This window comes from Lactuca virosa, chromosome 5 (assembly GCF_052849685.1).
Source record: "Lactuca virosa cultivar CGN04683 chromosome 5, Lactuca_virosa_CGN04683_v6, whole genome shotgun sequence".
NCBI lineage: Eukaryota > Viridiplantae > Streptophyta > Magnoliopsida > Asterales > Asteraceae > Lactuca > Lactuca virosa.
In genome coordinates, this window is record NC_136430.1 from 311,167,088 (window position 1) to 311,191,857 (window position 24,770).

Sequence of the window (24,770 nt, forward strand, 5' to 3'; positions counted from 1 at the left end):
TGTGTTTCAGGTTTTTCTCAGAATTACGGGAAGGCACCGGCTCGATTGTACACACCAGAGAAAGAGTTATGTTTTGAGGATCCTGGATTATTAATCAAACAATTATGGAGATGCGTTATGTAAACTAAATAAATGAGATTTTGTGAAATGCGTTATGAGAATTATATGATTTTAAAATGAAAATTTTGTTTGGAAATTTACGGTATTACAATCCATCTTCTTGTAGGGCCACCAATAATCAGGCCGGAGATCTTTATACATTTTCGTCGCTCCATGATGAATAAAGAACATCGACTTGTGTGCCTAATCCATCAAGACCTGATGCACACCACCCCAATATAGAACCCACACCCTCCGATGAAGACTCAGTAAACATCGGCTATCATAATCATATGAGGAACCCTGACCCACTATACACTCATGCTTTGTCTATACCATTAGACGAATCAATTTGAAATACAATATTGCCTAAATTGTCTACACACATCACAATTTCATACATACCATCACAAGGTAAAGCTTCAAATATAAAAACACCATTTTTATAAAACTGAAATAAAACCGTTCAAATCATTAAAAGAATATCTGAAACTCTGTCTGAACAATGCATGAATGGAAATAATGTTACGTGTCATTTATGACGAGTAGCAACAATTTATTAAATCTAAACAAACACCACTACTAAGCACTAGACTATAAATTCCAATCTTGGTGACAGATGAAGATCGCCTATTCCCCATGATCAGGTTCATTGTTTCGTGCTCCACCTCCTCACTTTCTCTTAGCCCCTGCAAATTAGAAATAATGTGAAGACCACGTCCTGTATCAAGGACCCAAAAACGATAAGATGATGAGTTATTAGATGAAATAGTGTATATACCTGCAGAAGATGGCTTCACTTGCCATCCTTGATATCTTGCAGGTACTTTGGGCAGCTTCGTTTCCAATGCCCTTTGTCATTGCAGTAAAAACATGTAGCTTCTTTGGGATCAGAGGTGGGGGGAACATCAAAACTGGATTTTCCTTTGGGTCAATTACTTGATGACCCAGCATGAGATTTTCCCTTCCAGTTTTGTTTTGGAGGACCTTTCCTCTTCTTCCCCTTTCCTTGACCAATAGCCGGAATGGGAGCACTAGCAGGATTAGGGTTTGAGTTCTTACCCCTCATTCCTGCCTCAATTGTTTGTAGTAAATTGTGCAACCGAGCCAAGGTGGTCTCATTGTTGTTCAAATGATAAGTTAGAATAAACTGATCATAACAACTTGGTAAGGGGTTCAAGACTATGTCAATAGCCAACTCCTCGTCAAAGTTCACATTAAGCCTAACAAGGCATTCCCCGTAATGTTGCATTCTCTGCACGTGGCTACAAACATATTCCCCCTCTTTCATTTTGCACGTCGTGAGGGACTTTACCACCTCGTACTTTTATTGACGAGCATGCTTATGGTACTTTTCCATAAGGTCCTTGTTCATTTCATACGACCAGTAATCCTCATAGAATCTCTGTAACTCAAAGGTCATTGTGGCGAGCATGATGCAAGCAACTTTTGTTGCATCGTCATAGTGTTTTTGATACGAGGCATATTCTTCAGGAGTGACATTGGCCTCTTCAACTTTAATGAGTTCTTTTTCGAGGATAAACTCTTTGTTCTCGAAGCGAAGTGTCATTTTGATGTTACACATCCAATCATTATAATTGGAACTATCCAATATGACTTTGGAGCAGATCGATAGCAAGGAGAAGTTATGATGGGAGGAGGATGAGGAAGCAGAAGCATCAGCCTTGGTAGACATCTATAAAAGAAAGTAGTTTTAGTTAGTTAACAATAATCCTTAATATAGAAACCCAAAATAAAATATTAAGGCTAGGATCCAACTATATAATTCACAACTTAGAAAAGGGATGTTGTAATCTAATTGTAAATTTTATAAATGTAGATAAATGACGATTTACTTATTCCACCAAAAATAATCGAAATTAAGTTAAATTCATAGATATTTTGAGATTCATTGAAACTATTCAATGACATGTTTAATCTCATATTATGCTCTTCTATTTGTGATTGGGATGCCGAGGATCACAAACAAGATGTGAATAACCATGAAAATGTGCTTGGTAACCTCAATGTCGTTTATCATCTCAATTAATGTGCTGGTAAACCACACACCCTCCATCAACAATGATAATTTATGAGATACCCATTACAACTCTTTATTAGTCCCTATTAGTGTGCTGGTCATACACGCTCCACTAACGGATTATAAAGTGTAATGTGCAATTTCATGGGTTAGCATGCAAATTCATATGTTTCCTAAAGTAACTAAGATTGAGATTTTAATAAAAGGTTTAGTTACTTTTAATAGCATTATACTTTTAATGAGAATTAGTGTCTTATCAAATCCGTTCGGCTAACGACCTCCACCATACAAGAGAGCAGTGGGTAAGAGTGTATACCCAATGACAGTCATTTTATAGGCCGTTTCCTTAAAATCCCCTTATAGTATGGCTTCGTGAATGAGGCATACTAGCGATTTGACTGACTTTAGTCTTATACATATAGTAACAATTAAGATTTTAATTGTACATATAGTATAAGGTGTATTTTAAACTTTTGAAAATACCACGGTTTATATTTTAAATTTCAAAATTAATATTCAATAAATTAATTTTTTTTAAATAATGATTTAATTATCATATTTTAATTCACAATTAATTAAATAATTAAATCAAACAAGGATTATCTAATTAAATAAATCAAATAAATTAATCCTAATCCTTACTTATCCAAATTTTATAATTATCCTTTTCAATCAAATTAAACTAATAATTATCTAAAATATGGAAACCCTAACAATCTACTATTTTCGAATTTTCTTGGGGAGGAAGGTTAGGGTTTTAAAACCCTAGCCCTAAATTTCGAAATCCAAGGGGTGGAGGCTAGGGTTTCTAAAACCCTAGCCCTAGTCGAAATTATGACCTTTTAGGGTTTAATTTCTATAAACCCTAATTGATCTATTCTTCTATTATAGCTATTCAACAGAAAACAAACCAAACGCTCCGATACCACTGATGAGATTTAGGTAAACAAACAAAAATAAAACCCTTAAGTTTGCATGCAACCTAAATAGGATCTATGTTTTCTCTATTGAACCTATAACTAAGAACATCAAAAAGAACCCTAGAAACCCTAGGATATTTTAGAAAAATAGAGGAGAGGGTTTTAGGATTACATATCTTTTAGTTGTTATAGCAAACAATTATATTTCTCCTTTATTGATCTCTTGGAAGCAAGCACCACAAGTGTCGTGCCTCTAATAGAATCACACCCAAGCTAGCAAGATGGTAGTATAAGAGAGAAAATAGGAGAGGTAATTTCCGTCCAAGCCTTTGGAGTGGGAAGTATATCTGAAATATGGGACCAAAGGGTTCTTTATATAGTTGAGGAAACTTGGTGCTAAAGCTAGGGTTTAAGGGATAAGCCCTAGATAACCTAACTTGGTGACCAAGCAGCCCAATCCCTTTATCAAAGGGCCTTGGACGAAATCTTCTAGGCTTGCCCTATAAATTTCGTCCACCTCATTCCATGAGGTTCTAAAGCCTTCCTTCATCAACTTTCAATAAAGAACCAAACAGTCCTTGTACATTTAAATAATCTAATTAATCTCAATTAATTTATGATTAATTATTAATTAAATAATATGATTTTTAATTAATATATTATTTTCATAACACATTAATAAACCATTTATTTAATTTATTATTCACATAATAAATTAATATCTCTCTCTCTAAAAGTCATACTGTCCAATTGCTAAGTTCGAGGGCAACCCAAAAGGACTGTGCTACTATCAATTCAATTATATATCAATTTTAGTTATGGCTTAGACACCTAATCCAACATAATCATCATCAAATATTATCATAATACTCAACCAAATCATTTACAAACATGTCCAATTCGTCATATGTACCGTCAAACAAATCGTCGTAAAAACCGTCGACAACATGATTTACTTGAATATTGAAGACATGTTCCACCAAATCAACACAAAGGTTGTGGTGCCAAACTCAGTCGTATACTTCCCCTCTATTCTCCATGTATTCCAATCAGGGTCGGCCCAAGCCCAGGGCGAGTTGGGTCATGGCCCAGGGCAACAATTCTTAAAGGGCCATCATATTTTAAAGGTATGTTATGAGTATTATGCTATTTGGGCCAAAACTCTTGATTAACCACAACTAAAACTAAAGGTCCGGTCCACAGGGGAAGTGCGCCTAAATGATCCGAGACCAAATTAGCCAATTAGGCGGCAGTTGCAAATTAATTTACGCTTCTGACTTCTTGTTCTCTTAAACATCACGTCTAAAATGTTGAAGAAGACGAGGCGTCTGAGCATTGAATTGGGGAAGACCACTCAAATAAGTTCTATTTGATGTCAAATTTTATACTTACGAAAGTTATTGGTAATCGTACGTTTCTTTCCTTCCTTTTCAAAAATCTTATTGCGAATTTGTAATTGAATCAGTCCTTCGTCTCTTATTTTCTTGAAAATATGATAGTTTTCTCCTAAAGTCATCGACATTTCTCGCATAAAGTGAATGGTAAAGTTTCAAATGGTTGAACTGCTGAAGTTTTCTCCTAAAGTCCATGGTTAGTTTATGATTTCTCACATAACCAATGTTATCTGCTGAAGATTCGAGAATATGATAGTAATTAAATTTTCTAAAAGTTTAGATTTATAATATAAGTTTAACTATTAGGGTAGTTGTCCGGCCAGGGCTGGCATTTGATGGTTGAGGCAATATCCTTATAGACTTGTCATATGATGCAAAAACAACCTCTGAAGCATAGGTGCACATTCAAGTATGTGCCACCAACAGGCAAACTAATGGTAGTATTACTTATGAAATAAACTACATTGTCTTTATACACACCCTTTCTTTAGACTGTTATAATGATGGCTCCCATGTTTTTTTATACATCCTCTTGAATTTTGTATTTCATGTCAAAATAAAATTAACCGGATGCAATCAACAAATAGAATTAAACATGGTTCATACATTCTAATGTTTCAGGCTTTTAGATGAGTAAATACTTCATAGATCTTTACTTTAATTGTTTTGTCATTTAAGATTCATTACTTTCTGTTCAGGACATGGAGCATTTTGCATTTGTTCAACACAACAAGGAACAAAACTTCTTATTTCTGGATTAGAACCAAAATTTTCAGATATGAACAAGATTTTTTTTTCAGTGTGTGACGAATAGCAACAAAAGCCAACAGTTTATTTATAGAGCGAGAAAGAAAACAGAAGTTTTGAACAAAAGTATTTCAAGTAGTACAAATTTTTTTGTGAAGTTCTAAGTATAAGATTAAAAAAATGTATTTTAGTAATTTCTTTTCAAGTGTTTTCTTAGTTTTCATAGGAATTCAGTCTTATAAACTGTGTGTGAAGTAGAAGCTCCTTATTTCTTATGTTTTATACGGGTTTAATTTAAATACATGGGCATGATTGTATCAATGTTTTATACGGGTTTAATTTAAATACATGGGCATGATTGTATCAATGTTTTATACGGGTTTATTTAAATACATGGGCATGATTAAGCTTTCTCGCCCGGGGCATGAAAATCCTATGGACCGGCCCTGATTCCAATGTACCAATACCCACCCTTTCGAATGTTGGTAAATTCTCATTTTCATTGCAGTGTCAAATTGTCTTTCCCCAATCTTCTATAAATATATTATGCAATATGATGAATGCGTACATCATATTACTTATTCTTCTTCGCTCGAATGATCATGTCGATACTGAGAGTATCTGCCAACGTCTTTTAGAACACCAAAGGTTCGCTCAATATACTTCCTAGCTAGTTCTTGGGCGACTTAAACTTGAATCTCTTTTCATTGTTTGGACATGAGAATGATTTCACAAATGTAGTTAAGTCGGGATATATCCAATCCATAAGGTAATATCCACACTTGTATGACGTCCTATTTGTTTGGAACGACACATCATACGATTTCCCAATGTAGATAGCGTTGAATATTGACAATTAGTCTAGAACATTGATGTTGTTATTGGCACCCGATGGACCAAAAAATGCATGTCATATCCAAGGATCATACGACGCCATTGCTTTTGATCACCTCACATAAATCGGCCGCACCATGCATTAGGGCACATTGACACCCTCAATGATACAATAAATACTACCAAGCATTGCATGAAACCCATGTTTGTTTTCATGTGTCGTATACAGTTTGTTGATGTCGCTAATTGTAGGCTTGCGTAAATAATGACAACGATAGTGGATAATCACAACTTTAGCAAACTTGTATGGACATTCCCGTGTCGTTTAATTTGACATCCTCAAATACTCATCCCATAAGTCTAGCCCCATGTAGAATGATAGTGGACGAATTGCAACTGTACATTTTTGAATTATAGATAAACCTTTATGGCCTCTTGCATCAAACCGTTACTGAAAATATGGAAATCGATTTTTCATATCATCAACAATGCGTATGAATAAATATTTTCTCATCCGGAACCGACGTATGAATTTGTCAGCGTAGACTTCATCATCGTTAAAGTAGCTATTCACAAGTTGGTTGTGCCCGACGTCACAATTTTTTTTTTCATAAAGGAGTATTTCTTATTAATGAACGCAAACTTCCTGCTTCATTTTCTTGCAGATAACACAATGTTGTTCGCATAACATCCCCGCTAAATGCCGATTCCCTCAACACCGAAGTATTCGACGAAGTGGATGACGATGAAGACATTTTTGAATTGTAATTATAAAGAATATAAATGTTTGGTATTTGTTTTGTAGTTTAAAATGTGAAGTATAAATATGTATTTATAATAGAGAAAAAAATAAAAAAAAATTAAAAAATTCCAATTTAAAAACGTTAACAAGCCAATGTTCCATAGACAGACTTCTATTGCATAGTGGCTTTACCGCACCACCCCATACTGAACAATGTCGTGTTCATTGCACTACACTCATAACATTTCACCCAGCGTCATGTGCGGTTCCTCCCGCTCCAACCGGTCTAATACATTTTGTTATATTTGAAATAGTTTTTATAATAAAACACTTTAGGGCTTAGGCCATGTGAAACATTTTACATCTAAAATTGTTATTTTTAAATGATTTTTAAACAAATTTGAATTTTGAGAGTAGCTCAATCTTTCCGTGGTGTTCCGTCCTCATTATCATCAAAATTTGAAAAGAAAAGAAAGCGGGAAATCAGGGCCTGGTTCAAACAGCGCTCTTTCGTCATAACCGCCGCCGCAGCCACCGCCACAGCCGCCATTCTGTTGTTCATCCACAGATTCTATTCATCGATCAGTTCTATATGTCAAATGGTAGCTTCTTACTTCCATTTTTGTTTTGATTGTGTATAAAATCCATCTTCGGTTGTATTTAAGACAAGGTATTGTGTAAGTTATCTGCTGACGGAGCCGTTTCTTGGCTATTTACTGTCAAATGGATTGATATCTAATAAGCCAGTTTCTCTTTTGGGATTACGTGAAATGGGCAACGATTTGAAGCTTTATCATCTGTGGCTTTTCGACTCTGGTGAAGAATTCTTTTCTAGTTGTCAGTTGACACTATCCATGTTTTTGCATTTATAATTTGAATTTTTAAGACACATTTATCGTTCTTATGCTTGTATGATTTGCATTTACTCATAAAAGTCACCTGCAAGGTGAGGTAAAGGTCAACATTTGTGTGCTTACTGTCCATATTGTCAGTTGATGTTCCAAATTTAAATTTTTATCTAATTTTGCTTTTGGATGTGATTTACAAGCAGGGGAGTTACTCATTGCTAGATGAACTTGCTAATGAGTGACCTAGGATAATAACATGAGGTAAGAAAAGTAACCCTAGTCTTTCCCCCCTTTTGTTTTTTGTTTTGAGGTTAACTTTTTTTTGTTTGTTTACTCTTTGTGGTTGATATTCAGTAGCAGAAACTGTGGTGGAGATTCCAGAGGCTTTGACAAGGCAATGAGACATAATTGGTCTCAACATGCTAAATACTTGAGCCAAGATAAGATTTTGAAATCTAACTTCTTGATCTCATTGTCAACACAAAAACTTTCTGTTGAAGAAATAAAGGCTGCAACTGCAAGGTGTGTTTTTCAGCCATGACTATGTTGTTGACTTTCTTGACTACCTACTTACGTATTGTCTCTCTTTTATCTAGTATTCTTTTAATCATAGTAGTTACAGTTATTATAGTATTTGGTTATTTAAATCCTTAATCTTTGTGGATTATTTATTATGGACAGAGTGTATACCTTTTAAAGCACTTAATCGCTCTGTTTTTTTTTTTTAATATTTCCAGCCCAAAGAGGTTCTTTAAGAAGATTGTCTGTACTCTCTAATATTCTTATAAGGTCATATCAAGTTTGAGATCCCACCATTTTTTTTCTTTGTTCCAGATCATTCTCTTGTAAAGTTCAGAATGTTACAAAGGCACACAATCCACAAGTTGAAAAGGTAACACATATTTCAAATTTTCAATGCTGCATTTTATAATTCACCATTTTTAACACGGGAAGCATTTAATGTTTCTTTCATCTCCTAGTTCTTTCATCCTTCTTGCAACATGTAAAGTTAAACCTTCTCTTTTGTTTGGATTATATGATCTTGGACTCTTTTGTTCCATTTTTTAAATATTTACTGATAAAATGGAACTTTTTATTATATGAGCTTCTGACAGGCTTGGCAAGCTCTTTCCAACCTCAAGTTGTCTTCTAGAAGTTATATAAAACCTGGTAAAAGCCGGCAAGTGGAAAAAAATGGTTATTCAGTCTCTTTTCAAGATGATAAAAGAGCTACTCAACAATGTTCCTCTGATGGGAATAACAAATTTACAGCACCTACTTGGGAAGACCAAAATTCTAATGAAAATAATGTTGAACATAGCAAACCTGATAAAACAACCAATCCTTGTGCAGCAGTTACCACTTCTGTCACTGAAACTAAAAGGGCTGAAACAATTCAGAATGGGGGTTATGAGTCAGATTCCACAAGTGCTTGTGGAAATGATATAAGTGGCATAAACAGGAATCATGCAAAAAATTGGAACCATATGCATGGGCTTCAAGAGATTGATGATGAGGAAACTTTTCAGGTAATTTGTAGTACTAATAAGATTCTAACCGAATGCTGCATTACTTCTAATTGTTATCAGATAACCTTTGAGTAGAGTAATGTTCTAAGGATGCTACGAAAAATAAACATTGAGTTTTGTATTTACATGTTATAAGTGTAATAATATATTGATCTCATCATCAGTCAATTTCAAATTGCAGAATTTGGATGTGGATCAAACACTTACAGAACACTTTCAATCATCCTGCACAATACAGCAATCAATCTCAAATTCTCCACCCTTCACCCCAGCTGCAAATAATAGTATTGTTGCATGTGAGGACATAAGTTTACCTCCAGAACTGGATGTGGACTGTGGTCATGGTTTTAAGGCATGTAATTTCAAACATTATATAAACAAATCTCCCATTATTATATGGAATGTGTCACTGTATACTCATGGTTTTAAGGCATTCAACTTCCAAAATTGTTTCAGCTAGGAACTTGCCCAGAAGCTGCAACCCATTTGCAAGATATGAAGGATATGCTTATTTCCATATCAAATGATCTCATTGACAATGATAGTGAATTGAACTCTGATGAATTGGAAAAGCTTCGTCACGATAGGTAATGTCCCATTTTTGTTTTTTTTTTAAAAAAGAATAATGAAAGTTTATGTTTGGGACCTGATATATGTTTGAATGATGTAATCGTAGGTTGCAACTAAAAAAGCAAATCCAACAGCTTAAACAGTATTGTTCTTCTATTTTGATGGATGATGAAGGATGCAAAACAAACTTTTCTGCATTTACAACTGCTAGAGATTTGAAGTATCAAACACCATTAGCATTTACCTCAAGGGTTGATCCTGTTAGACTTGATGATCAATTTTACATGCATAATAAATGGGACCCACCATCAATATCATGTTCCTCAGTGGGAAATTTTGGCATATTTTCAACTCCTGTGGAAAGGGAACTGTATGTCCGAAAGAATGTCAAAGTTAATTATATTGATGGTTCAGATGACAAGAAATGGAGCAAGAAAGATTTTTCATGGACCAAAAAGCTGGAGGTTTGTGGCATTGTCATTTATTTATTTTTCAATTTTGCATGTTTTTGAATTTAGTGGTGATAAATAATGGTTTGATGATTCTGCTCTCAGGCTAATAACAAGAAAGTGTTTGGGAATCATTCATTTCGTCCCAACCAAAGAGAAGTGATTAATGCAACAATGAGTGGAAATGATGTTTTTGTCTTAATGCCAACTGGAGGTGGAAAGAGTCTCACATATCAGGTACTACATACCATTTTTTTTAATGATTTTGGATGCTTATAGCTTTATTTAATTAAATGCTCACAAAGAAGTGTGTTTTTTATGTCCATTGTATTGAGTTTAAATGTGTCTTGTACCCTTTTCTTGCAGCTACCTGCTCTTATATGTCCAGGTGTCACATTGGTGATCTCACCTCTAGTTTCTCTAATCCAAGATCAAATAATGCATTTATTGCAGGTATGTACATGTTGATATTTCTTAACCTATGAACATTTTCACATTTATCTATTATAGTGAACATCAAATCTTGTGTTTGGATACAATAACAGGCAAATATACCTGCTGCTTATTTAAGTTCAAATATGGAGTGGACCAAACAACAAGACATTCTCAGAGATCTCTGCTCAGGGCATTGCAGTTACAAACTGTTATATGTCACCCCAGAAAAAGTAGCGAAGTAAGTGCTTATTTTTATTCTTTTAGCTATTTCTTTTATCATGTTGCTAACTTTTTAGTGACTTGATATGTGAGTGCAGAAGTGATGCTTTATTGAGACAATTAGAGAACTTGTATGCACGGGAATTGCTAGATAGAATTGTGATTGATGAAGCGCATTGTGTAAGCCAATGGGGACATGATTTCAGACCAGATTACCAGGTTATTAATTATACCATACAAATTTGTTCAAAACATTGTGGTTTTTCTAGGTTCTTATATAACATCATTGCTATGTACTATTTACAGAGTCTTGGTATTTTGAAACAAAAGTTTCCGAATATACCCCTGTTGGCATTAACTGCTACTGCCACAGCCAGTGTCAAAGAAGATGTTGTGCAGGCTCTTGGTCTTGTTGACTGTATTATTTTCAGGCAAAGTTTCAACCGTCCAAATTTAAGGTATGAGTTTAATATAAATATAATGTGATTTTCAATGTGTTGACCTATTAAACATGTCAATATTTCAGGTTTTCAGTTATGCCTAAAACGAAAAAATGTATGGAGGATATTGACACGTTCATTAAGGACAATCATTTTGATGAATGTGGAATCATTTATTGTCTTTCAAGGAATGACTGTGAGAAAGTTGCTAAAAAGTTGCAGGTTTCTTCTTTTCTGCTCTGTTGTCTTTCTCTTTGTGTATTGATAAAGTAAGTCACTTGTGATTTTTAGGGTTTATGGTGTTACTCATCTTTCAGGAATTTGGGCATAAAGCTGCATTTTACCATGCTAGTATGGATCCTAATGAACGTGCATCTGTTCAAAAAATGTGGAGTAAAGATGAGGTTAATATAATATGTGCAACTGTGGCATTTGGAATGGGTATGGAAGAATGTGATCTAGTCTTTTTATAAAAGTAATTAATAATAATGTTATAAAATATGATTGTTTCAGGTATAAATAAACCGGATGTTCGGTTTGTCATTCATCATTCTCTTCCTAAATCCATTGAAGGCTACCATCAGGTACCTTTTGTGATCACATTTCACTTTAAAAATTCTATGTATTTAGATGATATTTTATTATTATTTTTTTATAACTTTTAGATTTTTCAAAGTACAACTGAATGAAAGTATGTTGCTATTTCTTGCATCTCATGGAACACTTTGTTGTAGGAATGTGGGCGTGCAGGTAGAGATGGGCAGCATTCTTCTTGCATATTGTATTATAGTTATAGTGATTATGTAAGTCATCATCAATTTGTTGTTTCTTTTTTATACTTAATGCATAAAGAAAGAATCCCATGAAAAGAAACTTTCCCTCATTTTCATTTTATTTTCTCAAATACCTTTTAAACTGTTTTGAAGATTCGGGTCAAACATATGCTTAGTCATGGATCCATAGAGCAGAGCTCTTTTGCATCTCGCTCAACTACTTTAAATTCTGGAAGATTACTGGAAACAAATACAGAGAACCTTTTGCGCATGGTAATTAATTCTGATATTTCTTTTATTGACTTTGATATGATTTATATCATCATACAAACAGATAGTATCGAAATCTATAAAATATAACCACTTCTTATTTACCTCAGGTCAGTTACTGTGAGAACGAAGTTGATTGTCGACGTTTTCTACAACTTGTTCATTTTGGAGAAAAATTCGATCCTTTAAGCTGCAAGAAAACATGTGATAACTGTTCGAAGACGCATACTCTCGTAGACAAGGATGTTACGCAAATAGCAAAGCATCTGGTTATGATTTTATAAAATCTATTTTTCTAACATGGCGTTCGTTGTATGATTGATTATTTGCTGAAATTAAATTGTTAATTTGCAGGTTGAATTAGTGAAATCAGTCCGACAAGAATTCTCAGGAACTTATATTTTGGAAGTCTACAAGGGCTCCATGAACCAAATTGTAATTCATTCTTACTGTTTTTATAATTTATTTGTTTTATAATCTGCAACATTGTCACTTGACAAATATCAAATTTTAGGTCAAGAAGAATCAACACGATACCTTAAAGTTACATGGAGCTGGAAAAAATGTAGCAAAAGGAGAAGCATCACGTGTGCTACGTCATCTTGTTATTGAGGAGATCCTTTTAGAGGATATTAAGAAAAGTGATCTCTATGGATCTGTTTCATCAATTCTAAAAGTATGGTTTTCACTTTTCATTACTCTATTTTTTAAATTTATAGTTGTTGCGTAGTGTGTAGGTTTTTTTTAATTTTAATTGTGTTTTAGGTAAATGAAAAGAAAGCGTGCAATTTACTTGAAGGTCAGAAGACCATAATGTTAAGGTAAACATATTTTCTATTTTCTATTTTCTATTTTCTATTTTTTGTTTTTGGGATTGGTTTTGCGTTCATGGTATTATTATGCTACTTGTAGGTTTCCATCCGTTGTTAAAGTATCCAAGTCTACTGCTACTACTCCAGCAAAGGGCTTCTTAACATCATCAAAACAAACTCCATCAAGAGTAGATACTGCTGCTCCTGCTCAATCTCAACCAGAAGTAGACTCGGTATACTCTGTTAATTTTAGGGTTTAAAGATAATGCCTGATTTACATCTAACATGATGTTCCTAGGGTTTATTTCTACTTAATTAAAGCAAAACTTGGTGATCATAACAATCATTTCCTATTTCTTGTAGAATCTTTCAACCAAATTGTATGGTGCTTTGCGAGAGCTTCGAACTCTTCTTGTTAAGGAGGCAGGGGAAGGGGTGATGGCATATCATATCTTTGGGTGAGTTGTTACGAATTTGCATCCAAAATTTATTTTATTGAAATAAGATCCAATTTTGAAATATCTTTTGTTTTGTCATGTATTTAAAATTGATTTTTTTTTCTTCATGGTCTAGGAATGCTACGCTGCAGAGTATCAGCAGAAGGGTCCCTAGAACTAAAGAAGAGCTTCTTGAGATTAATGGCATTGGCAAGTAAGTAGTCCTCTGTCTTTTCTACAATTATTGTAGTCCCTTACTTTTTCTATTTAGTCCGTTATGTCAAAAAGAAACCACATTTTTGGTGGCTAATAACAATGTTAACCTAACACAGGGCTAAAGTAAGCAAGTATGGGGATAGAGTACTGGAAACCATTGAGATTACCCTCAATGAATACTATAATTCCAATATAAACCAACACATCAGCATCAATGGTGACAGTGATAGTGATAGCATCAATTCTCCAAAGAGAATAGATGCAGTAAAGAGTTATAAGGAACCAGACTCCACAAATGGTCTTGAGATTGTTGATTATCCTGATGATGATGAATCTACATGGAGGCTTTGAGCAATTCGTGTTGCTCTATTATGGTGTATTTACTAGTTGTTCTTCAGTTATTTTATAAATTATGAACACTTTTTCTTGAGCCGATCTTTGTTTAATTATTTGTTTACTCTTTTTGGCTAGAACTTTAGATGTTTGGTTATTCAAGGAAAAGATCAGTTTTAATATTCTGAAAATAGTACCAAAATAACTGATTACAAAAGCATCATCACTAAACATTTTTTTATTCATGCCCTTTACATACACGGATTTAGTAGCAAATTTACACATACCTCCTCCCTTGCACTATTTACTACCACATTTTCTACACAAATCATGTACTTAAAAATCCCACACCACTGACCATGTTTATATATGTACAAATCACAAACCAAACAACACAACTACTCACACATTCTCAACCAACTTATCATACCACGCTCCATGAACACTCCCACTCACACTTGCCATCACCCCCAACACCTTCCCAACCTCCACCACTCTATCGGTAAGAACCACCGCCGCAACCTGCCGGAGTGCCATCTCCGCCAATCTCCTCCCATGGTTGCCGCCAAGTAACACCCCTCTGGTAGCCAAATACACTGCCCTAGACACCTTCACAAACACAGAGTCATCGGCTTGTACACTTTTTCTCAACATTCTTGCCATCACCAGTCTTCTTGATTCGGCTTCTGTTAGATCATTGGACTTATCGAATTTGTCTGCCGTTTTGTTCAGAACTTGAACAATTTCTTCAAGTCCTGCGTTTTCCATTGTGTCTAGGATCTGTAAAAGCTCTGTTGAACATTTTTGTATTGTGGCTTCCATCTCTTCGGGTGTTGATATCATTTGCTCCATTACAAGTGTTTGTCGAAGAACTAGTATGCTGTAAGCATGAGTAGGAAGGATTAGGGTATAATATTGGGTCAAAAGTACACAACAGGATCAGGAGGGTAGAATGGCCATTTACCTTGTAGCAGTGACAATGATCTTCTGAAGTTGGGCCTGAACAACCCTCAGCCTGAGAAAGTTGAGCTTTAATGTTTCGGGCAACTCCTCCTGAGTCACACCATAAACATCATTCACCAGCTTCAGCAAACCGAGTCTCACTAACAAATCACGCTTCTCTCCCTTGCACTCTGAGTACTGATTATCTGAAAAATAAAATAAATTAGAAAAAAAAACAAAACACAAGATCTATAAATTGAAATGAAAAGCCTTAATCAAAATACATTACCTGCAGCATCAGCATCTGTTATAGAATTAGAAACAGAGGATGAAGTTTGCAATCCATTAGAGAAGCTTCCACCAGTTCTAAGAGCAGTAGAAGGAACAACCACCTTAGGTAAACCATCTTGCAAACTTTCAAGGGTCTGTTTGTGGTCACTCCATTCCTGATTAAAGGTTGACCCTATTGAAGAAAGCAATCTGAAAGTCAACGGAAGGTGAGTCAACGCATCGGATGGTTGACCAAATCGCTTTGCAAATGCTTTTCCTAAATACTCCAAACCAGCGGGCCCTTTTAGTAACGGTTCCATTATCTTTATACGGGCACTGCTAATTTCTTGCTTCAGCACCTACAAAACAGGAATTAAATATTTAATTTTTTTTATGAAAAGTAGATTGCTATTTTTTTGTATTGAGGTAGAAAAGATACCTGTATCTGCTCTAGTACAAAGCGTAAGCCTTTAACCAATGCTATGGCATGTGAATGGTTAGAATTGTCTTTTTGGCATATATCGGCTAGTTCTTGTAAGACTTTTTTGTGGGATTCTTTAAGATTGTTTTCATTTGCTGGAGCTGAAAGTTTCTGTAGGCTGACTAATGCAAACTCCATAATTTTCCCTAGATACTCCATGTCTAAACTTCCAGAATTCAACAACTATAAAGATGGGAAAAAAATCAATCAGAAATTTAAGATAAAGAAAACAAATTAAAAAAAGTAAAAAAAGAAACCCGAAGAACAGTCTACCTGTGAAAGAATAACAACATCAATTGTTTCAATGATTTCTTGTTTCCAACTCTGAGGAGCCATCTCACAAAGTTCATCCCTCACTTCCTTCATCAATTCCACAACCCGATCGTATTTGTCCTGATGAATGGAATCCGTGATTCCATCCCAGAAAGCTTTTTCCATTGTTTGTCGTACCTTCACCATTGTCTGGTCCTCATCACTAGCATTCAAACTGTTGGCAGATGAATAGTGTTGCCCATGAACAAATTCATTCACAATCAACTCATTCTCCATGCTGACAGAATGATTGCTGGCACCAGAGGGGCCCACATCTTTTTGTAGTGGTTTGGAAGCATCATCTTGGAATAGGGAACGAACCACACGGCTAGGCTCTTCTTCACTTCTGTTTCTTTTGTCTGAGTCAGCATTGTATGGGGGTATATGTGGCACTGGTGAACCAACAGGGCTACCATTCTCCTTTGCTTCAAAGTATTTTGTTCGTGTATCAGAAAGAGCATTCCTCATGCGTTCTATTCCTGCATCTCCACTCAGGTGCATTACTCTTTCCCTCAATAGTTGCTGATCTTCTGTAACCTGCAACAAAGAGCAACATACTTTCATTCATTTATATTACAGCATTATAGAACTCAACTTCTTTATAAGGATTCAGGAAAGTAGTAGAACCTGTTTCTGAATAGCTTTCATATCATGTGTAAGATCAGCATTATCTCCTTCAGGTGTAAGTTTGCATTTTTGCATCATGGAAATTTCCATCTGGCATGCAGCCCTCACCAAATCCTCCTCTAAAGATTCAGCATCCTTCACCTTCCATACCACAAAGCTATTCAGATACGCACACCATGCAGAATCAAAAGCTTCAAGCTGCGATCTGAATGTGCTTCTAGTGTTTGATTCTTGATGTCTATCTAATATTATATTAATCAACAACTCGAATTCTTGGATAAATTTCTTTGCAGAATTGGCTAAAGCAGACTCACGCTCCCCTTGCCCACTAAAAACCGCATCAGGGTGACCAAGAATCATGTATGCACATAGGACTATTCTGACTTGGTACCTTGATAACTTAACTGGTGACTTGGGGGCAGCTCGGGCAGCCACTGGTTTCTTTGTGTGTCTACTCCGGGCAGCAGCAGCACTTCTGGGGGTGGTGTTTCTCCTGCTAGGTGAAGCTACACGTTTAAGAAGGTGATCAATGTCATCTTGACCATGGGAGTTGATGCCAGATGAAGTGCCTTTCATAGCTTTGTAACGAATCTCCAGCCTTTCAAGTAAAGATTTTGTAGTCTGGAGTGTAGAGGGTGTTTCAATAAGAAGTGCAAACTGCTCAAATGGCATCGACTTTACATGATCCTCATTGATGTTTAAAACAGAGTAACTTTTGACCAAGTCAAAGGTGGTCCCCTTTTTAAGAAATTTCCTCCAGCACCTTGCTAATTTTCTAGAAAGATTGTCAGCTTGATTCTGCATTTTCTTGGACCAATTTGCACCTATAGTATTGTGTAGCCTTGCTCTTTGCATTAGGTATTCTGCTCTCTGTCTCTTTGCCTGTAATATATCAGCCGGAAATAAGTTCATATTTGAGATGTAGAAAAAGAGTATCAAGGAAAAATAAAAGTAAAAAAGACGAGCATACCCTTTGTAGTTTATCTTCCAAAGTCTCCCTCAATCTCCTCCTCTCAATCTCTCGCTGCTGAGAGACCAACTTGGCTACCTTTCTTACTTGTAAAAGCCTAGCATGTGCTTTTTCCATGTCAGCTTCAAGTAATCCTAATCTTTTCTGTTCAGCAGCTGCCCTTTTTTGAGAAATAGCAGCACAAACACGCTCTTTATACTTACTCTCTCTTGCAATCCTTCTTATAAGAGATTCTGATGTCCTTTCCCTTAATGTGGCCCTTCTTTGTCTGTATGCTTTCAAGATTCTCATTCTGTTTGTTTCTGCTTGCCTTACTCTTAATTCCACTTTTGTACCAAGTTCTTGACATTCTTTCTTCACACGCACTTTTACTCCAGTTCTTGCTGCTTGCCTCAACTGATCAAGCTTTGCTAGACGCAACTGGGCTTTTGCCAAAATGCTAGACCTGATAATTTGAACAACAAAGAAATCAATTAATGATGATGACAAAATGTGCCAAATAGTAGGTATATAATTAGATAAGAACTAAAGTTCACATGGAACAACGTTGTATGGTACAGAACTTCTGTTAATAAATAAAAGAGATATGTCGCAATCAGAGGTCACCTTAGAAATTTTTTGGAAGTATGTGTTGGCTGGTTTGGTGTAATAAAGAAAAGATGAAATATTTTAATAAAAATTACCTCTTCTGTTCAGCAGCTAGGAGCTTCGCCTGAAGACGTTGACCAAGATTTTCCTCATATGCAGATTGTGGAGGACTCCTGGGCTTTGGCCTTGCTTTGCTTGATAAATGCTCATAAAATTTCTGCAGATGATCAAAAAGAGAAATTTAAGAACAACAGAAAGAGCCTCAAAGTCTAAGCAATCATCTTACCTAAAACATATAATCTCAAGAACAGATAAGATTAAAAACAAGAAATAATACAATTTTTGAGCGGTTAATTAGTTAAAATACAAGAATCTTGGTTTCCAATTGCTTAAAGGGTTAAACTGCAGAACTTAGAATCGTTTGATTCACCATTAGAAAAGATTCTGAAGCAACCACCTTACCTAACTCGAGGACAACCTACAACAACAAAGAGAAGCTTACAAAGCAAAAGAAATACAGTATGGAAAAAAGATGCTCACGTAATAAGATAGACTGGATTTTACTTCGTCATAAACTTGTCATAAAGATAATAATCTAGGATTTACTCGCTCCTAATCAGTAATTAGTGAACTTAAGCATATGTTTAGTCAGCGTAGTTCTCAAAAACATACTCCAAAGTTGGGTCTTTTTCTGTAATAAATAGTACAGAAAAAAAGGACGAAAAGAATTAGAAACTCGCAGATATTGAGACACTTGTTTACAACTACGTGATGATACCTTAAAATTTCCGTGAACTTTTCTCAGAAAACAAAAAAGCAAACAAGAAGAAGCCATGATCATTTGATGAATTGATCACGTATTTATGAAACTACACAAAGCAAGAGACCTAACCTGTCTACGAAGATCTGCATCCCGAAGCTTAGCTTCGATTTCTTCAACACTAGAAGGAGACGCCTTTGTTTCTGTTAGTCTTCGGCGAAGCCTAGGCGGTAAAATTGGAGGCGATGATAACCCTGCACCGTCGACGACCGGAAACTCCATCGCAACTCCGACGATCTCCGGTGAATTATCCACTCCAACCTCCATCGATGACTCTGATCAACAATTATTACAAATAAAATTGGATATAAACCCTTCACAACCGATCAATCACACTTTACTGCTTTAAGAACAAAGTTCAAAATGATTTAGGAATTGTATGTGGACGGATATAAATATTCTCTCGAATTGCACACGCGTTGTCTATGGAGCCGTATATATAATAATTATATAAATTCAGGACATGGATATATGTAGAGAGAGAGAGAGAAAGTAGAGAGAGAAATGAGAAAAGGAGATGACGATTCTGGAAACGGAGGGGTGATGTGAGGGGTTGAAGAGAGATTAAATTCAGAAATGTGATAAAACTTACATTTTCTTCCTTTTAGTACAGTTTTTCTCAGTTATAGTCCCTTAAGTAACTTTTTGTACATTATTGGTTCTTCATTTTTCTTCTTTATAATTCCTCTCCCTCCAACAAAACATACTTCATTTTCTTGAAAAAAATTTGAATTCAGCATTTTAATTATCTTAAGTACTCACATTACATGCAATATGATTTTCCAATAGTCATAATAAAAATCATTTCTATTTACTTAGCATCAATCGGCTCATTGATTTTGATTTTTGAAGGTTATGTGCAAATAAAATTGAGCCACTAAATCTAGTTCTTTTATAGCTAAATATATTTCTTTTATAGATAATCATTAATATTACGATAAGACGATAATTATTACAAAATTAATCAAAATAAATACTATCGTTAATTTGTCGCTAATACTAATGTACATAAAAAATTGTCGCTAATACGTCATTACTTCTCAATTTTGCATTACTTTTAACATTGTATTATTCTAAATAGATAAATAATATTTAGTGACTAAAAAATAATTTATTAATAAGGCAGAAGGAATATATATCTCCTATCTCTTCCAACTCACTTGTCGTATAGATGTTACATCATTTTTTTTTTCTTTTCCCTTTCATATTTCTTAAGACTATAGGGTGTGAGAGTTCTTTTGCCTGTGATGCTTTGCCGATGATAACACCATCTCGTAACCAATTTTGTTGCCGACGATATATTTTTGTTGTATGTGTCGCTCAATTGGAAGATAAACAAATGTTTGCAATGTTGTTTTTTATTGTTGTGTTATGTTGATTTTTTGTTTAAACATTTTATGTTCTTTTCTTCTCATCAAGCGTGTAATAAGAAAATTAAATGGTTTATATCCTTATTGTAACTTGCTATTTCAATAATCAAAATAAATATAATATATTAAGAAAAGGATAACCATAAATTTATGTATTTTGAAAGTTTTTATTTATATAAATTTCTAATGTAGTTTTCAATCTTTTGATTAATAACTTTAAGTTTTATTTAAATTAATATTAACGGTTTTTATTAAATGTTAATATTTCTTTAATTTGAGAAAAAAAAATGGTAAGCAAGGATGACGCTATATCGGCATATCCTACTTATATATTAAAATTGGCAAATGATGATGTGTGATTATGTGCCATCAAATTTTGGTAGGTAATGATGACATCCTATCCTTTAGCCTAGGGATGTAAACGGATTTGGGACGGCCCGAAAGAACCGAAAACCAATTAAGGAGTGAATGGAGAATTGAGAACCGGATCGAATACCACTAATTAGTTCTGGTTCAGTTTTACTAGGAAGTGTGCTATTCAAGAAGTTGTTTGATACTGGAACCGGACCGAAACCGAAAAGACCGAAATGATGAATGGGGGAACTGGACCGAATATCATTGATCGGTTCCAACCGGTTCCGATTCTAGTTTGGTTTTTCGGTTAAAAAAATTCATCCTTACTTTAGCCTAAAAAATTCATCTTTCTAAACCCTCCAAACTCACTCCTTAATTTACAGTATTAAAGCCAAATATACAAGTTAAGAAAGAAAAAGTTGAGTGAGTCAATGAAGCCGCTCTTTACCACCATTCTAAACCCACTCAAGGAGCGGAGCCGTGAGCTTAGAGGTACCTTCGGTACACATCTTGTTTTTCACCCCCATTTCGCCCTTTTAAGGGTGTGTTTCACAAAAAAGCTTATTGTTTATTAGCTTATTAATTTATAAGCTAATAAGTTAGAGTGAAGTAACTTATGAAAAAAAATGATTTATTAGAGGTTTCTCACAATTATAAACTATTTTTATCCAAACATTTTTTTAGTTTATAGCGGTATCAAATATGGAACCGCTAATAAGCAAATAAACTCCTTTGCCAAACACTTTCCTAAAATATGAGTTTTTTCAATAAATTTTTTAGTATCGTATGTAACATCCATAAAATTTATGAAAAAATTTAACTTTTTAAACAACCCAAAAATCATCATTGTTTACAAAATTGTTTTCAAAACATGTCTAATATCAGAGTTTGCCTCAAAATCACAAAAAACCAAACACGAGGAGGTGCACGATCACACATTTACCTTCCCGCGATCCTCTGAAGTACCTGAAAAATAATCCAAAACTGTAAGTCCAAAGCTTAGTGAGTTTCCCCCAAAGTACCAACACAACACATAAGAATAACAACAAACAACATGGATATAGAACCTTCAGCATGACTGGACCGCCTCACTGGGCCTTCAGCCTATCTGGACCATTCTCTGGGCCTTCGGCCTGACTGTTCCACCTCACGGGCCTTTAGTCTATCCAAGCCGCCCTGGGTATGTTGGCCTTCAGCACAAAGCATGACCGCCTCAACCCAACCACACATACACCGTGTCGACATATATATACATAACAGACAATCATGCAAATAAACAACCAATAATAATCAGACAAATCTCACAGATCACTAAGCACAACATCATCCTATCTACCATGATACAGATAAAGCAGATCACTACAATACTCGATCATACGATAAACCAAACAATCCGAAGGGCTGACATTGGTGCCTTCGACCCGAAAGTACAGTGAAGGCAACTCACCTTGCAAACTGAACATAAGATGATAAGGTCTCGACTCATAATCTCAACTCTCTAACTGACACATATTCCCACAAATTTACCAATTCCATCAAAATCCCAAAATACCCAAAGTACCTTTAAGGCCAAACTTAACCAAACAGTCAAAAGGTCAAGAAAAGTCAACTCAGCTTGATCGCCACATCGTGGTACCCTTGTACCACATCGTGGTGTCGGATACGACAAAAACAGTCGCGAACCACCCCGCCACCACGTCGTTATTACAGGGTTTTTAGCAACTTAATGCATTCAACTACTTCCTTCGATTCCAAAAGGTCTCCAACTCAGATCTGGTCCAAAATAGGGTCTAAATGGATAAAGTTTCCAACTTTATCCAATAAAACCATCCAAAATGTGTAGATCTTAACTTTTAAGATCCAAACACTTCATGACTTCACCAATAATCATCCAATTCATGAGGTTACTTGACCAAAAGCTACAAGAGAGTCTCTAACTCCAAACACACCATAAAAGTCGGTGCTTTTCAGACATGCATGTCCAATGCATGTGTTAAACTCTTATTAGGTCAAAATAGGGCAAAAATGCCAAGATTCCATGCATGGCCCTCAAAATTCAATTCTAGACTAGGTCCAAAGAGCCAAATGCTCCAAATGGCCTGGAGACTCATAAACTTGCAAGCTTTATGAAGTTCAACCACCCAAGGCAACAAGACATAGAGAAAAAAGGGGAACATCCATAGATCTAATCATAAACTCTTCAAGATGAATAATTTATACCTCCTTGAGATGCTAGAAGAAGGTAAACTCATGGATCTTCTTTGCCTTGGACTCTCAATGAGGTCTTCCACCACCTTTTTCCTTCACAAGCACCAAAAACCCACACTTTTAAGGCTAAAACTCACAAAATGGCTCTAGGGTTTGCAAGGGACGATTTGGAGAGATGGAGGCTGATGGGAGGGGGCTAGAAGGGGCTAATGATCTTTAAATATGGCTCAACCCATTAAACTTTAGAGTTTTCCCCAACAGCCACCACCACGTCGTGGTGGTTCATTAAACCCCGCGACCCAAAACCCATCGCCATGTCGTGGTGAGGCTTCACCACGTCGTGGCCTCCAAAGAAGATTATCATACATACTCGAAAATAATTTCATACTTGGAACCGGGTGTTACATCGTATCAACAAATAGAGAAAAGTTTAACAAACGTCCGCAATATAGGATTTCCTTTCACAAAGGGAACTGATTTGTACACGACAAATTTTTTCCACACACACCAATTTGTGCATTAAAGTATTGTATTGTACAACACCATAAAACATAAATTATTGTGTATGAAGAAAAATTGTTGTGTACGAATCACTTTTTTTCACAAAACTTACTTACAAAGTCTATTAATATCAAAATATAAAACAAATGAATCAAATAATATTTAAAATACGGAACATCTCTGTTCATTAACTTCTAAACTTAAAAACAATGTGAAAAAGTTTTTGAATTAAAAAGTTATCGAAATAGCTTTTTTTTTGACTTTCAATAGCTTACTTATCTAATAACTTCTACTGAAAAACATATATTGTGGACGCTATTTAATGAAAGAAAATTCGAATCATTAAAATTTAAAAGCCAAAAAAAAAAATAAATAAATAAATAAATAAACACAAAAATAAAAACTACATTTTTCATATCCTTATTTTCTTCGATGCCTACGACCCTACGTGACTGTGATCTTTTTTCTATATGTTTGTACATCTCTAATTTGTTTTCTTGTAACTTTAATAATCGACTTTTCTTTGTTATGAGTATTGATTTAAAAAAAATGTTAGACACGTTTTATAACTTAATAAGCTTTTTGCCATTAAAGTTAGTATAGGAAAGCTAACTGATCAATTACCTTGAAATAATTAAAATGTAGGCTTCAACCTCTCACCTGGTGAGTGAAATTTTTTTATTTCATTAAAATACATAACTTCATTTTTGTCAGAGTCTAATTGTTTAAATCATCTACTTTATTAAATATCAGGGATTTATGCCGGATAATTTGATTAAAACTAAGTGGAGATTGGAGAACTTTAGGATTAAATTAATGCGCTTTCTTATCAAAATTTCCATCATCCAAAAAGCTAATGTTACAAAAATTAGGTCAGGGGTTATACCTTATAATAAAAACATAAACAAGGGACTTCAAAAGTAATTTGGTCACTGAAGAGTTGTGGGTGCTATTCTTGCAATATGTTGAATGTTAAGGGGGTTAGAACATAAAAGCAATATTGAGAAGCGTGTGGAGGAATGTCTAAAGTTTGGACACGTCATTGCCTACGCCCCCAACGGTTCTCTTTTTTAACACTTTTTCTTCTTCAAGGAAATAAAGACTTGAAGTTCACATTCATTCTCGATAAAGCCATTGACTATTATTTAAAACATTTAATTCCTTTTAAATATACTAAATCAAATACTTAAATTTAAGAAAACGTATTAATAAAAACATT

General features: G+C 34.9%; 2 protein-coding genes across 2 annotated transcripts; one reads left to right on the forward strand and one right to left on the reverse strand.

Moving 5' to 3' along the window:
- The first annotated feature begins 7,162 nt into the window (after positions 1-7,162).
- Positions 7,163-14,205, forward strand: RECQ4A (DNA helicase (RECQl4A)). Its single transcript, XM_079051261.1, has 26 exons — positions 7,163-7,614; positions 7,829-7,886; positions 7,980-8,147; positions 8,460-8,517; positions 8,741-9,154; positions 9,336-9,506; positions 9,611-9,741; positions 9,831-10,188; positions 10,279-10,410; positions 10,540-10,626; positions 10,719-10,846; positions 10,926-11,046; positions 11,134-11,285; positions 11,354-11,489; positions 11,585-11,708; positions 11,781-11,851; positions 12,002-12,070; positions 12,194-12,313; positions 12,421-12,579; positions 12,665-12,745; positions 12,825-12,986; positions 13,076-13,131; positions 13,223-13,355; positions 13,486-13,580; positions 13,696-13,773; positions 13,892-14,205. Exons 2-26 carry the CDS (start codon positions 7,882-7,884, stop codon positions 14,124-14,126), a joined length of 3,444 nt encoding a protein of 1,147 aa, XP_078907387.1. The 5' UTR covers positions 7,163-7,614; positions 7,829-7,881; the 3' UTR covers positions 14,127-14,205.
- Positions 14,206-14,331: 126 nt separating this feature from the next.
- On the reverse strand, positions 14,332-19,641 carry LOC145115093 (T-complex protein 11). Its single transcript, XM_079051260.1, has 9 exons — positions 19,191-19,641; positions 18,394-18,515; positions 17,711-18,155; positions 16,741-17,622; positions 16,075-16,650; positions 15,760-15,984; positions 15,340-15,679; positions 15,073-15,256; positions 14,332-14,988 (listed from the first exon to the last, which is right to left on the reverse strand). Exons 1-9 carry the CDS (start codon positions 19,383-19,385, stop codon positions 14,511-14,513), a joined length of 3,447 nt encoding a protein of 1,148 aa, XP_078907386.1. The 5' UTR covers positions 19,386-19,641; the 3' UTR covers positions 14,332-14,510.
- Between the last annotated feature and the right edge of the window lie 5,129 nt (positions 19,642-24,770).